The sequence below is a fragment of the Chiloscyllium plagiosum genome, chromosome 8, assembly GCF_004010195.1.
Source record: "Chiloscyllium plagiosum isolate BGI_BamShark_2017 chromosome 8, ASM401019v2, whole genome shotgun sequence".
NCBI classification, from domain to species: domain Eukaryota; kingdom Metazoa; phylum Chordata; class Chondrichthyes; order Orectolobiformes; family Hemiscylliidae; genus Chiloscyllium; species Chiloscyllium plagiosum.
This window is the reverse complement of record NC_057717.1, coordinates 99122344-99138140: the sequence shown is the minus strand read 5'-3', so window position 1 is coordinate 99138140 and position 15797 is coordinate 99122344. Positions and strand designations below refer to the sequence as shown.

At 44.5% G+C, this 15797-nt stretch overlaps 1 protein-coding gene across 7 annotated transcripts in view; it reads left to right on the top strand.

The window, feature by feature from the left end:
- Window positions 1–15797, top strand: part of nfixb (nuclear factor I/Xb) — a 440781-nt gene that overhangs the window by 333280 nt on the left and 91704 nt on the right. For all 7 annotated transcript variants that reach the window (XM_043694872.1, XM_043694870.1, XM_043694869.1 and 4 more), the window contains 3 exons: window positions 7553–7627; window positions 11577–11697; window positions 13736–13872. In XM_043694872.1, the coding sequence (XP_043550807.1) occupies window positions 7553–7627; window positions 11577–11697; window positions 13736–13872 (333 nt within the window). The remainder of the gene's footprint in view (window positions 1–7552; window positions 7628–11576; window positions 11698–13735; window positions 13873–15797) is intronic.

Below are 15797 nucleotides of genomic sequence, written 5' to 3'. Positions count from 1 at the left end.
TCAGCACTGCCTTCCTAACCTGCAATCTTCTTCCTGACCTCTCTGCCCCCACCCCAGTCTGACCTATCACCCTCACCTTGACCTCTTTCCACCTATCACATTTCCGACGCCCCTCCCCCAAGTCCCTCCTCCCTACCTTTTATCTTAGCCTGCTGGACAAACTTTCCTCATTCCTGAAGAAGGGCTTATGCCCGAAACGTCGATTCTCCTGTTCCCTGGATGCTGCCTGACCTGCTGCGCTTTTCCAGCAACACATCTCCGGCTGTTAATCCAGAGACCCATATTCTGGGACCTGGGTTTGAATCCTGCCATGGCAGATGGTGGAATTTGAATCCAGTAAAAGTCTGGAATTAAAAGTCTAATGATGACCATGAATAAATTGCCAGTTGTCAGGAAAAACCCATCTGGTTCACTAATGTCCTTTGGAGAAGGAAACTGCCAAATCTGGCCAAGTCTGGCCAACTTGTGATTCCAGACTCACTGCAATGTGGTTGACTCTTAACTGCCCTCTGGGCAATTAGGGATGGCCTAGCTTCAATTCTGAGGAAAAACACTTCCACCTCGCTCACAGATTTCTCAGGACACTTAAGCAGGCCATTCAGCCCATCATGCGTATGTGCCGATCCCTGAGAATGAGCAACTTACTCGGTGCCGTGTTGCTGTCCTCACCCTGTAACCCTGCGCACTGTTCCTGCTCAGTCCCACTGTCCCGTCTCGATGAAAACTTGCCTCTGGCACACCATTGGACACAGTGACCCTGACTCACTGTGGAGGGTGAGAAAATTCAAACAGGACGGGTGGTTTCTGCCACTCAGATAGGGGATTACGGGATGGGATGAGGCTACTCCACCCAGAGTGACAACACTAGCAACGCCACAGGAGTAAGGTGAAAAGTTAAGGTTAGGCTTAGCATTTGGGTTAGGCTTAGGAGTAACCATTGGCTTGTTCACACAGCATTGGGTTAAAATACATTGGATTCTGATGAAGGGCTTTTGCCCGAAACGTCGATTTTGCTGCTCGTCGGATGCTGCCTGAATTGCTGTGTTCTTCCAGCACCACTGATCCAGAATCTGGTTTCCAGCATCTGCAGTCATTGTTTTTACCTCTAAAATACATTGGATGTGAATGGTCAAACTCTTAGCAAATATCCATGCCAGAAGTAGGAAAACACGTTAGCAAAAAGAAAACAGTTCAAATTAGAACCCCTTTAAGGCACTATTCCTGATGAATGTCAAAATTTGGAAAATCTGTCTAGATTATATAGTAAACTCGAGCCTACTCAATATTTCTCCTGTATAATGCCATCTGCTCCATCCCTGACCTCTGTGGTTATCAATGGGGATCAGCAGGGAAACTAAGCTGAGCTGTATAACCTTGCAGTGTCTGTTCAGCACAGTGTATGTGGAAGTAAACCACAGAGGCGAGGGTGTATTGCTCTATAAATAGTCAGCAAGTTGTGGACATAGTGAAATATCGACGGGATAACGCTGTGTGCAGCAATGATGCTGATCCCACTGACGGTGCGAGGTTCCTGTTCGATCAGCATGCCACCTCACTGGCACCAAGAGCTGTTAAAAGGACCACTGCTACATGCAGTGCCCTGGCAGTATTCAGAACAGAGAAGCACGAGGTGCTGTTATCATTCATCTCTGGTGCTAATGTTTGTTTTAACAATTGTTCAACAAATGAAACACATTTGCATTTTGGAGCACAGTGATTACAGAGTGACTGCACAGACTATTTACCCACAACTGTACACAATACATTGACATTCCTATGGCAATATCACCATAGTCCCACTGTCTCAGTGGTGGTTTAACCTGAAGGTCACCACATCCCAAGCTAAGGAGTGTCCTTCATGGTAACTTCAGTTGGTTTAGAAATTGAACCCATGCTGTTGGCATCACTCTGCATTGCAAACCAGCCACCCAATTCCCTATATACATGTATATACACACATACACGCACAATGTGCACACACACATAGACACACACACACCTCTAACCACACTTCCTTATACTGACACACTTATACACAAACTACATTCACTGACACGTACACACTCTCATGCACATATGTATAAAGCTTTGCATGCAATGACACTCTACACATGCTCAGACACACCCGCTTATACACCTATATACACTGACACATCTGCATACACTCACTCAGAGAAATATGCACCTGCCTACACCAATAGCCCTACATACTTCTTTATAGACTTACTTATTGCTGCATGCATTGATACACCTACATAGCCTCACACACACACTTACATATCCCTACACACACTGAATTTCCTACAGAAATCACAACAGCACACACAAACACACTCCTCTACATGCTTACATGTATTGATTCGCCACCACATGCATCAACACACCTATATACATCTACAGCCACAAACTCATACACATTTACAAACCAATATATATTTACATACGCTATGCACAGACACTTGCTCATGTACATATATAAATCTTCTCAAGGACTTCAAAGATGATCTGCATTCTGTGTTCCTAACTGCAATCCCAAAATTGTGCCACATTTCTGAAAATGATGACAGGTCATCAACCTGAAACACTAACCTGTTTCTCAATGCATTTCATTTTATTTCAGTTTTCCAGCATCCTCGACATCTTTCTCCTGATCTCTACACCCTCCCACTGCATTCTCTGAGTGTTTTGGCGAATTCCTCAATCACCAGAATAATTATTGCAGTGCAGCAGGAGGCTATTCAGCCCATCATCTCTGCACTGGCTCTATTATCTGTGATGTAATGCCAATCTCCTGCATTTTTCCCATGGCCCCATAGCATCACCATCTAAAAGAACACCCAATGTACTCTTGAATGACTCCATTGAACCTGCCTCCACCACATTTCCGCTCCAAACCCTAGGTACTCGCTGTATGAAAAAGTCTTTTCTCATATCACCCTTGCTAACCTTTCTAAATCGAGCCTCCATGCTTTAGGAAGGATGCAAGGCCTTAGGGAGGATGTGGAGGAAATAAGATCAGAATTAAAGAATTTGGTTACATAGAGACAAGTGAAGCTGGGATTGTTCTCCTCTGAGCTAAGCAGGTTAAAGGGTTTTATTGGATGTGGTTATCACTGGTAAGGTCAATATTTGTTGTCCATTCCTAAATGCCCTTGAACCAAGTAGCTTGCTGAACCACTTACGAGAGCAGTTAGGAGGCAGTCACTTTGACATGGGTCTGGAGTTACCTGTAGGCCAGACCACGTAAGGATTATCCTAAGGGATGGTAATAGATCCAACATTTTTTTACAACAGTCAGTAATAGGTTTGCAGTTACTAATTTTCAATTCCAGATTTGTTAATTGAATTTAAATAGCATGGTGGGATTTAAACCAACATCCCCAGTAGATGAATCTTGGGCCTCAAGATTACAAATGCAGCATGGTGGCTTAGTGGTTAGCACTGCTGTCTCACAGCACCAGAGTCCTAGGTTCAATTCCAGCCTTAGGCTGACTGTCTGAGTGGAGTTTGCATGTTCTTCACCTGTGTCTGTGTGGGTTTCCTCCCACAGTCCAAAGATGTGCAGGTCAGGTGAATTGCCCATTGTGTTAGGTGCATTAGTCAGAAAGGGGGGTGGGTTGCTCTTTGGAGGGTTGGTGTGGAATTTTTGGGCTGAAAGGCCTGTTTCCACACTGTAAGGAATCTAATCTAACAACATCACCACCATACAACCATCTCAAAGAGGTTTGATAGAGGAGAGAGGGAAAAAAGCATTTCCAGTAGCAAAACAATGAGGAGCCTTAAAGGACAACAACTTCAGACAACAGGGGAAAAAAAACTGATGGGAGTTAGGGGAGGGGATCATGGAGTATTGTGCGGCTCAGAGAAGAGGATGGTGGGAGAACGATGAAATGATTTTTTTACATTTTGTCACAGCAGGTTATGGTGATCTGGAATGGGGGCTAATTTAAAAGTGACTTTCAAATGGGAATTTGGTAAATACTTAATGCGGAAGAACAAAATGCAAAGCAATGAGGAAAAATGCTGGGGCAGGCTGGATAATGGAACCATTTGCTTCATTTGTTCAACAAGCCCCCACAAGGATGATGGAGTGAATGGCCTCCATCTGTTCTGTAAGATTCTTGGCAGAACAGTTTCCCAGAATTTGTACCCAAAACTGTTTTTCCTTGGGGCTCCCTGCATTGTGGGTCATAACATTCCCAAAGCTTTGCAACGAAAGTGAAACGTACCACACGGTCAGTAAAAAACCAACATCTATGTTTAACAAACTGCACTCCAGAGGGCAGTAAACTAATGTCCGAGCTCCCTTTGTGCCTCCATCTATCATTTCAACAATTTGGAATTAATTTGACAGGAGTAGCAAAATATGAGCAAGTTTTAAGTTCTCCACCGGAAGATAATGCAGGTTTTAGACATAACATTTTCGCTGCCCTGACATTGCTTAATTAAAACCACCTGCGGAAAGGGTTAAAACTCTGGTCTCAAACTGCATCAGAATGTTTATAACCTCAGCACCAAATTTAACCCCAGAATGACCTCTCGAACCTGTACTCTCTCCAGTGCAATGAATGTTTCTAGATTAATCAACTATCTGACGGAACTCCTCATCCCTCATCTTTCTCTTCATCCAAACATTGCCTTCACTCATCTGGTCTTCAGATGGGAAAACTCTTTACTAAAACATCCCTCCCCATTCTGCTTCCCAGCGTGTGGGAGTTCAGCTCACCATCTCCTTTAGAGATATTCTACTAAGCAAGCACTGGGCATTCCCCAAGCTCCCAGTTTTCTACGTTTGACTGAAGGTTATCTGACCTGTCAGAGGAACAGTTCAAAGGAGATTAGGATTTTTCTAAATGCAAATTTGGGTTATTGATACAGCAATGCTCCAACTATTTGCTCAATTATTGTTGGCCGAATTCTCTCCTCATTATTTCCAGGCTCTGGCGAACCCTTTCTCAAGCCCCTAATGCTGGAGTAACTGTGAGTCTGCATTTAAGGCTCTTCACCTGAAATGACAGATTTGCATTGATATAGCAACATCAGAATGCCCTGGAGGACTTTACAGCCAATCAAATACTTTTGACATGTCGCTGCTGTTATAATGGAGGGAACACAGCAGCCAATCTGTGGACAGAAAGCTCCCACAAGCCAGAGCGCCACAACGTAGGAATGGGGTTAGGCCATTCAGCCCCTCAAGCCTGTTCTGTCATTCACTGGGAACACGGCTGATCTGGGCCCTAACTCTATACAACGGCAAGAGAAACAGAAATTGCTGGAGAAACTCTGTGTGAAGATAGAGAGAGAGAGAGTAAGCAGAGTTAATGCTTCAAGTCCAGAGACCTTTATTCAGATTCTGCCTTTGGCCTGTGTCTCTTAAAGCCTTTGCTTAACGAGAATCAGATTTAAAACTAACAACTGATCTGGCATTCACTACCATTTGTGGGAAAGAGCTCCAAACCTCTACCACTCTTCATGAGTAGAAATGCTTCCCAAATCTCACCTGAACAATCTGGCGCTAATATTTAGAGTATGCCCCCTTTTTCTCAAATCATTGGAAATCATTTATCTTGATTTATGCTTTCTTTTCCTACCATTTCCAATGACCAGACAATCTGTTTTTTGTGATGCTGATTGAGGGGTAAATATAGTTCAGGATACTGGGGAGAACTCCCCCAGTGGTGCCACAGAACACAGCAGTTTAATGGCTTGGCTAAAGGAGGAAAGCTCCTGGGGTAGGGTTAGAATGTCTGCTTGGATTCTGTCACAAGAATTGGATTTGGAAACCTATCACCCCATGACTCAGTCACTCAAGTTACACTGCATTACGTTGGGGAGGTGATGGCCCAGGTATTATCACTGGACTGTTAATCCAGAGACCTAGGGTCATGGGTTCAAATCCCACCACGGCAGATGGTGGAATTTGAATTCAATAAAAATCTGGAATTAAAAGTCTAATGATGACCATGGAACCATTGTCAGAAAAAACTCATCTGGTTAGGGAAAGAAACTGCCATCTTTACCTGGTCCGGCCTACATGTGACTCCAGCCCCACAGCAATGGTGTTGACTCGTAACTGTCCTCTGGGCAATTAGGGATGGGTGTTAAATGTTGGCCTAGCCAGTGATGCCCTCATCCCATACTTGAATAAATTAGAAAGAAAATACAGATCCAGCTCAAACCTAGGAAAGACTAAATTAGATCCATTCTGCTTTTAGTTTGAAGCATTCTGGACCCTAAGGTTCTGTGAATCGATCTGCTGATCCTTCACATATTCCCACAATCTGCTTGCAATCCTGATTACCCCGCAGTGGAGTTTGATTTCTAGAGATGCCTTATTCCCGTTTAAGCCTCTAAATTATGGGCAACCTTTTGACAAGAGCGAATTGGCAGATAAATTGTTTGATCGCGCAATTAGTCTGAGTGAAGACATGTGTCCTGTCAGCGTGACTCCTGAATGTTGTGGCAATTTTTCTTTGCCTCAAGGTGGTGAAGGTGGGGGGAAGGAAGAAAACGTGAGAATTGCTTGAACCAGGCATCTGTGAATCAGTTCTTGAGGGAGCTACAGGCAGACTTGATTGACAGTTCTGCACCTCAGACTAGGAATAAATACTTCATGATTCTGCATCACATTTAGTTTTCAGAGGTTCACATGAGTCGTTGCTACCAGAATAAGGCCCAATGTAAAATCCTCAATGGGCTATCATTCCAGCGCCCAGAGAGAAAAGCAAGCATTCTGAATTCTGTCAATTTGATCATTTTGCTTCTGCATAATTTATTGTCAGGTATCAATCTCGATTGGAAAGTTTAACCTTCACTAAATGCTCTAACTGTTTTCAGGCCAATTTAAAGAGTTTGGGAGTGTACAGTGGTATCACATACCATTACCGGTTTGGAGTGGTGTACTGTTTGTTCTGGGTCATATTTATTCAGATTGTTCATGCATTTGGCCTGGGTTTGGTTCCTAGTGGGTTGACTGTGGCCCAAATGGCAGGTGGAGTCTTCCCTGGGTGAACATTGCACTCTTCATTAGTAGAGGTTCAGAGTGCGTCTAATAGTGTCCTTTCACCATTACCATAATTTGCTGATGCCAAATGTATCACTCAGTTTTAAAAAGTTAATCAATGGGTCTTTGGGCATTGCCGGCCTTATCTGTGAAACCCATATCTGGTGAACGAATGAGATAAAACTGAGGGATGGAGAATAGGAATTGTACCCTTGTGATTTCCTAACTTCCTTTACTCCACTACTAGTGGCTGTGCTTTCGGACACCTCTCCTGCTTTATGCTCACTGTCTATATTTTATTTGATATGCTCCAAAAATTGGACTGTTACTGTGATAAAGGCATTGGATAAATGTGAATAGTTATTGTGACAGAGCTCCAGTACCTCACTGGGTCACGCTGAACCCTGGAAATGGGATGGTCCTGGTGTGGCCCTGACAAAGGGTGTAGCTAATGTTGAAGGTGGTGGCCCCTCAGGACTGTCCTGTTGTGTGTCATTTTACTCCAGCCTTGTTTCATTTTCCAGTGACTTTCTTTTCTCTCCTCATCAGGGCATTTGAATTTCCAGGACTGTTTTATTACATCTGGAGTTTTTAGCGTTTCTGAACTTGTGAGAGTGTCGCAAAGTAAGTATTGATCGGTTTGATTTGGAGATTCTTGCATTTTGTTTTAACGGTTTTTTAAAATTGTGTTGAATTATGACAGTTTATTGGCACCTTACGCAGGTGATGTGATAAAGGTACTGCAATATTAATTCCGAACCATCAGGTAACATGCTATCATGGTATAACCAATAAATCTGGAATGAAAGAGTTTAATAATGCTGAGTAAAAGGGAAGTGTACAAAATGGAGAATATATAGGGACAGTGAGAGTAATGCAGGGTTAGTGTGAGGGGTCATTCGATCTGTAGATGGGTGACGGGATCAGAGGAGAGATTGGTTAGGTTGGACCTGTACTGATTGGAGATTAGACGAATGAGAGACAATGTTATTGAAGCAAGCAAGATTCTTGAGGACTTGACAGTGTAGATGCAGAGAAGTTGTTTCTCCTTGTGGAAGAGTGTAAGAGCAGCATGATTCCAGAGTAAGGGGTCACCCATTTGAAATGGAAATGAGGAGGAATTTCTTCCCTCTGAAAGTAGCAAAACTGTGGAATTCTTGAGCACAGAGTGCTGTCAGGGTTGGCTTATTAGCTATATTCAAGACTGAAAATAAGCAGATTTTTTTATCAATAAGGGAAATCAAGGCTAGTGGGGAAGTAGCAGGAAGGTGGAGTTGAGAATGATCAAATCATTGAATGGTGGAGCAAACTTGATGGGCTGGATGGCCTCCTCTGCTCCTATGTCTTATGGAAACAGGATGATGTTATATGTATGTTGGAATGTGAGGGTATGAAGTTACATAAGGAATAGGCGTAGGCCATTCAGCCCATCGAGTCTGCTTTATCTTTCCATAAGTTTGTGGCTGATCTGACGTGGCCTTAAACACCACTTAACTGCCTGTTTCCCTGCTTTTTAACCAAAAATCTGTCTAAGCCCGTCTCAAATATATTCCTTGACTCAATCTCTAGAAGAGAGAGTTCTGAAGACTAAAGACCCTTTGAAAGAAAACAAACTCCACCCTCGTCTCCAGCCTAAAAGGGAAATCCCTTATTTTGGATACCTCTCCAAAGGGAATCATCCTCTCAACATCCAGTCTGTCGAGACCCCTCAGAATTTTATGTTTTAATAGGATCAACTACCGCCCCCGACCCTTTAAATTCTAATCAGCAGAGGCCCAACATCCTCAACCTTTCCTCTTGAGATAGCATTCCCCCGCATCTCAAAAATGGAGCACATGGTGAATGAAGCCGACAATGTGGCATTTGGTGATTGCCATTTATAAACTCAATTGGTTTTAAGCTGCTTTAATCTTACTTAGTGTAAAAAACGTGCACACTCATCTTTATTTGCGTTTCGGCCAGGGTTTGTTCCTGGGCCAGTAAATTGCTTCACTCGAAACATTTGACTCTACAAATCTGATCACTTCAATTGTGTTTTCTTTCTCCGCCAATTGTTGTGAAGCAAAAACAGGGGAATTATCTGATAGAGATCTGCTTGTTTGAGTGGTTAGGCCCAGAAACAGAGATTGGAGTTATACAGTTGTAACTAATTGAGAATTTGGGATGGACTGAGCGTGATTAGCACCTCCACATGGAAGAGCTGAGGCAAATTAGATAAGTGCAAATGGACAAGCACATAGGAGCAGCAGTGGGCCATCCAGCCATTTGGGCCTGTTCCACCATGTGGTCAGATCAGGGCTGATATGATTTTTATTTGAAGTTTGGAAATCAAGATTTACAATTGACAGGGTCCCACACTAAATCCAAGACCTTTGTGTTGAGCATTTGAAACAAAAGCATATCCAGTAACTCACACAGTTACCCCCCAAGGGGCAGATCAGTGATGACCCAAGGAGTGACCTTTGACCAGGTTCCCTTGACCTGGATCATCAGATTCTTGCCTTTGTCCCAGAGAGGAAGGAATAGAAAGATCTCCTGATTGGGATGAGATGGAGAGACAGGACCAGGCTCAAATGGAGGATAACAATAATAAGCACGTGCATTTGTATTGCGCCTTTAATGTGGTTAAATGTCATAGATCCATAGAGATCTACAGCACAGAAAAAGGCCTTTCATGTCTGTGCCAGTCAAAACAGCAACCTAACTAATCTAATCCTATTTACTACTTGGGTATCACAAGTGCACATTTAAATGTCTCAAGGCTCTTCACAAGGAGTTAACCAAATATTGTCTAACACAGCACCTAGAAAGCAACAAAGGTGACCAAGGGCTTGGCCAAAGAAACAGGTTTTCAGGAGTGTCTTAAAGGAAGAGGGAGAGGTGCAGCGCTGTGTGAGGACGTAGGAGCAGGAGTAGGCCCCACAGCTCCTTGTGTCTGCTCTACCATTTGACAAGTTTATGGGTTGTGGCCTCAACTCCACCTTCCTGACTCACCCATTGTCCCCCATCTCCATCTTTGACTCTCTCGTTTATCGAAAACCTAATTTAGAATCCCAACAATGCAGAAAGAGACTATTTTAACTGATTGTGTCTGCACTAACTCTCCAAAGAGCATCCCACCCACCCCATAACCCCACATTTTACCATAGCTAATCCAACTAACCTGCACATCTTTGGACTGTGGGAGGAAACCCACCCAGACATGGGGTGAATGTACAAACTCTACACAATCAACCCAGGTCCCTGATTCTGTGAGGTGGCAGTGCTAACCACCTGATATTGATAAAATTAATGATCCAGCCTCCACTGCTCTTCGGGAGAAGACAATTTCTTGGACCAAAGACCCTCTTAGAGAAAAGAAAGTTCTGAAAAAAGAGACCTCTCTTTGTTAAACAGTATTGTCTCGTTCCACTCTCCCCTCTCAAGTGGGAACACCTGTTCAGCCAATGAGATCTCCTCCAGATGGTCTCTATTTTAGTAAAGTCAGATCTCACTCTTTGAAACTCCAAGCCTACAAGCCAAGCCTGTCCAAACATACCTCAGAGGATAAACCTCTCCCTCCAGGAAGGGGTCGAGTGCTGGAGAGGTTGTGGGAGAGAAATCTCAAGTTTGAGGCTGAGGCAGCTGAAAATGCAGCCACCAACAGAGGAGTGACCAAAATCAGGGAAGGTGCTGGAGTTGAAGGAGGCTGGAAACCTGAGAGGGTTGTAGGAGATGGCTGTGATAGGGAGGGCCAAGGCCATTGAGGGATGTGAAATCCATCCTCAGAAGACTATTGTCGAAGTGTTGCTGACCTGGGAGCAAATGAAGCATAGGGATCTAGGGAGCGAGGAATCAAGGAGGCGTGAGGGATCGTGGGGCTGGGGATTGAGGGGACAATGGAATGTGGGGCAAGGGGATGAGGTATGAGGGGGAAAGGGATTAAGGGTGTAAGCGGTCAAGGCGTTGAGGGGGTAAGAGGTTGAGGGGGTGAGAGGAGTTTTGGTACAAATTGGGAATAATTTTAGTGGAGATTTGGAAGATGTCATGGTTATGAGGGGAGGGCCAGGAGAGTGTTGGGATACTCACACCTCATGGTAAGAAAACGATGGACATGGGCAGGAGATGGATTGAAGCATTGTGGAGTCATTGAAGTTTGCAGAGAAGGATCATGGTGATGGAGTCATTATGAGGGGGGTACCCTGAAGCAGATATCTACAGTTACAAGTGGCCTGCTTTCACCTTGACAGTAACAGGGAGAGTGAGAACAAGGGGAGAGAGAGAGAGAGAGTGGAGGGCAGAGAGAGAGAGAGGAGAGAGGGGTGGGGTGGGGGGAGAGTGAGGGAGGGGAAGAGAGAGAGGGAGCGCGAAGGAGGGGGTAGAGAGGGAGAGAGAGAAGAAGTTGGAGGGAGAGAGCTAGCAGAATAGAGATGAAGACTGGGGGCAGAGAGGGCAAGAGGGAAGGAGAGAGGTGTGGGGAGACAGAGAGAGAGGGAGCAAGAGAGTGAGAGAGAGGGAGGAACAGTGTCAATTACAGGTCAATGGTTGGGTTCACCCCTGTTGACTCAATGTGATTCTTTGCTTTTGTTCTCAGCCCCAGTTGCTGCTGCCACGGGCCCCAGCTTCAATCTGGCTGACCTGGAGAGTCCAGGCTACTACAGCATTAACCAGGTTCCCCTGGGCAGGAGGACCATCACCACCCCACCCTCCACCAGGTAGGAGACTGGGAGCAACAGTTCCGAGTGGGAAATCCCAGGGGCTTGTCATTATTGCGGAAACAGTGGCCTGCTTTCTTCTGATCCAGTAGTGGCATGGTCATGTTGTTGGATTTGTGATCCAGGGAAGTGGGCAAATAGGCTGAGACACAGGTTCAAATCCCACCATGTCAAGGAAGTAAAATTCAAATGATAAAGCTGTGTTGTAAAGCTGGTCTTACTAACAGTGAAGAATTCCTGATGAATTGTCGACTCTTCTGCTCCTCGGATGCTGCTTAACCTGCTGTGCTTTTCCAGCACCACACTTTTTGACTCTCACTAACAGTGAGTGTGGTAACTGTCTTTGTATAATCATAATGGACAGAAGAGGCCCTTCAGCCCATTGAGTCTGCATCATCCACATTAATCCCACTTTCCAGCACTAGGCACATAGCCTTGGATGCTCTAAGATTTCAAGTGCTTATCCACATACTTTGTAAAGGTTGTGAGGATTCCTGCCTCCACAATTCTCCCAGGTAAGGCATTCCAGATTCCCACTGCACTCTGGGTAAAAAAAAGACATTCCTCAAATCCCCTCTAAAGGTCCCGCCCTTCACCTTAAAATAATGCCACCTCATTATTGACCCTGAGGGGTCAATTTGACAGTTGAGGGGAACAGCTGCTTCCTGTCCACCTTGTCCATGTCCCTCATAATCTTATATACCTCAATTATTGTAAAAACCCCTTCTGGTTTATTAATGCCCTTTAAGGGAGGAAAACCGCCATCCTTACCTGGTCTGGCCTACATGTGACTCCAAGCCCGTAACTGCCCTTTGAAATGTTCAATTCAAGGGTGATTAGGAATAGGCAATAAACGTTCACATCCGATGAAAGAAAGAAGAAACCTCCATGTGATTTTGTTTTTGTGTCAGTAAATGTGACACCATTCTTAAATTGGTACCAAGGACCAGGCTTGAATCTCAAACCCAAGCCAAAGCTGCCTGTAGCAATGGTTGCCACTGAAATGCAGTAGCCTCCTTCAAAGGCTCAAGTAGTTACCTGACAGTTGAGTTTCACAACATGAGCTCCAGTTGAGGGAGGATTGCAAGCTCTGAGGTAGGCCCAGTCACATTGGAGCTCTGACCAACCGAATGAACAAACAACTGTAAGCTGGCTTTAAATTCTCTCATTTTGTTTCTACAAACTGTAGATGGGACCTAAATGGCTCAATCTCAAGCCCTGTCAATAACAATAAAAATGGGAGGCCTTAAACGCTTTCAGAAAACTATGAATCTTCTCATTCGCCTCTCTACCCATTCCTTATGTGTATATTTTTTTCTTTATGGGATGTGGACATCACTGATGAGGCCAGCATTTAGTGCCCATCCCTAATTGCCCAGAGGGCAGTTAAAGGTCAACCCCATTGCTGTGGGTCTGGAGTCACATATAGGGGCCAAACTGGGTAGAGGATGGCAAATATCCTTCCTGAAGTGAGTCAGATGGGTTTTTAATGACAATTGGCACATGGTCACCATTAGACTAGCTTCCTTTTAATTGAATTCGAATTTCACCCATCAGCATTGGTGGGATTTGAACCAATATCCTTAGAATATTAGGACTACAACTCCAGTGATGTTAGCACAAAGCTACTATCTTCCAATTGAGCAATGTACTATCTTACAGGCCCAGTCCGACCTAGCCCTTCCCAAGCCCATCTTTTTCCCCATTCGCATGTGTTACAATTGAGTCCTGGTGGAAAAATATTTGGGAGACCCCAGATCTTGGGATTCAGTACCTTTAGAAAAAAGCGTTTCTAATCCTCGGGAAAGCTGGCCACACAGCTAGGCTGAGAGGTTGGACCGAGGGTCTAGACCGAGGGTCTGGGCCGAGGGGCTAGGCTGAGAGGTTGGGCCGAGAGGCTGGGCTGAGGGTCTGGACCAAGAAGCTAGACCGAGAAACTAGGCCAGGGGGCTGGTCTGAGGAGCTGGGCAAAGAGGCTGGGCTTTGTGAGTATTTTATCACTACCACATTTTGAGTTGCAGCCCTTGCTTTTCTACAGCTCCACCAAGCGGCACAAATCCATCGAGGATAGTGAAATGGAGAGCCCGGTGGATGAAGTCTTTTACTCCAGTACAGGCCGATCCCCAGCTGCGGGCAGCAGTCAGAGTGGAGGATGGCCTAATGATGTCGACACCGGTAAGGCCTTCTATTGGATAGTGCCTTCTATTCAATCATTACCTCCTCATCGCCAGCTCTGTGTCCCAATTTCAGACAGTCTCAAAGGGGGTACTATCTACCAGTGATAGTCTACAATTGCCATTGACATTGACATATCCACAGTTGTTTTTAACAAAAGGCATATGGTTCTGGTGGAGGAGTGAATTAGGAGTAGTTTGTTTCCTTTTCATAAAATCTTATTTTTGTACCTTTAAATCACTGCATGGGATTTGGGCTAGTTGGGACAGAACTCATTCCCATCCTTTATAGCCCTTGAGAAGGTGGTGGTGAGCTGCCTTCTTGAACTGCTGAAGTCCATATGCTGTGGGTAGACACACAATACCATTCAGGAGGGAATTCCAGGATTTTGACCCAGCGATAGTGAAGGATCAGTGATATATTTCCAAGTCAGGATGGTGAGTGTCTTGGAGGGCAACCTGTAGGAGGTGGTAATCCCATATATCTGCTGCTCTGGACCCCCCCTGTGTGAGAGTAGCTTCCTGTTTGTGTCAATGCCTTAAATTTATCATTACACTCCAGAGATTATATCTATTCAGATCGATACATCAGCCTCATTATCTGTGGAGAGAAATAGAAATCTAGTGGAGATGGCCTTAGCCCTCTTACTAGGATAATATAAGAATGGTAAAGTCATTCGAACATGGAGAATACCCTTTGATCCATCTATTCTGGCTTCCCTAATGCCAATCCCCTCTATATAAGGACCATAATGTAAAGGTGGGTTCACCATAATCTTACCATAATTCAAACAGTACAGAGAGAGAGAGATTACTGGCTGGGGGTTTAACCTGAGGATCACCATGCCTCAAGTGAGGGGAGAGATTGAGAAAGCATAATATTCATGGGAACTAAACCCACGCTGCTGGCGTTGCATTTCAAATCATCTCCACAAACCACGCACCAGCACAGATACAAAGGCAGAATATTGTGGACTTTGAAAAGCTGACGCATAGACACAGAACACTGGAGAAATTCAGCAGGTCTGGCAGTGTCCATGGAGAGAGAAACTGTTAACGTTTAAGTCTGATATGACTCTTCCTCAGAACTCTCCTTCTTCAGTAGAAACCAAAGGATCACCATTAAGGCAACAGAAACCAACATGTAAATATAGTCAATATGAGCAATGTGACAACAATCAATATTAATAAAGAGAGACAAGTTTAAGTGTCTGGTGAAGACACTCCTCCTTTCCATGAATACTCTATCTGCAACGTGTCTATCCCAGCTGTTTTACACAGTGAACCTTTGTTTCTAGACATTTATTGATATTCATTCCTGTTTGCCCATGATATAAATGGAAAGTACAATGTGTCCCTGTTGGGTGATGTATGCATCCTGTCAGTTTCATTGGATCATTTTCAGATGTGACGTGCCCTTAGCATCATAGCTCATGTTCTGTCTCTCCGAGCTGAGTGCAGGATTGAGGTTGACACTCATGGTGCTGTACACAGGGTGCTACATTGTTTCAAGTCTCCTTTTGGATTGTACGTTAAACCCACTGCCCTCACGGCAGGCATAAAGGACCCCATGACACTTATTTTGAAGGCGTTCCTGGATATTTATACCTCAGCCACCTTCACTAAAAAGAGAGTACCCAGTAACTAAGGTGGTACCATGTGCAGGATCTCCATGTGTGAAAATTGATTGTTGCGTGGCCTTTGCGACAATACAGAATGCATATCTGCAAGTGACCTTGTTGGTTGCAAAGTGACAGTGGGAAATGTCCCAAGGCTGTGAAAGGTGCTACCTAAGTGCAGGTTCTCCAATGTGGGTGTATGTCTGTGTGTATGTATATACATGTGTGCCTGTTTGTTTGTCTGTAGGTCTGAGTATGAGTGTGCCTTTCTGTCTGTGTGTGTGTGGGGAGGGGGAGAGGTGGAGGT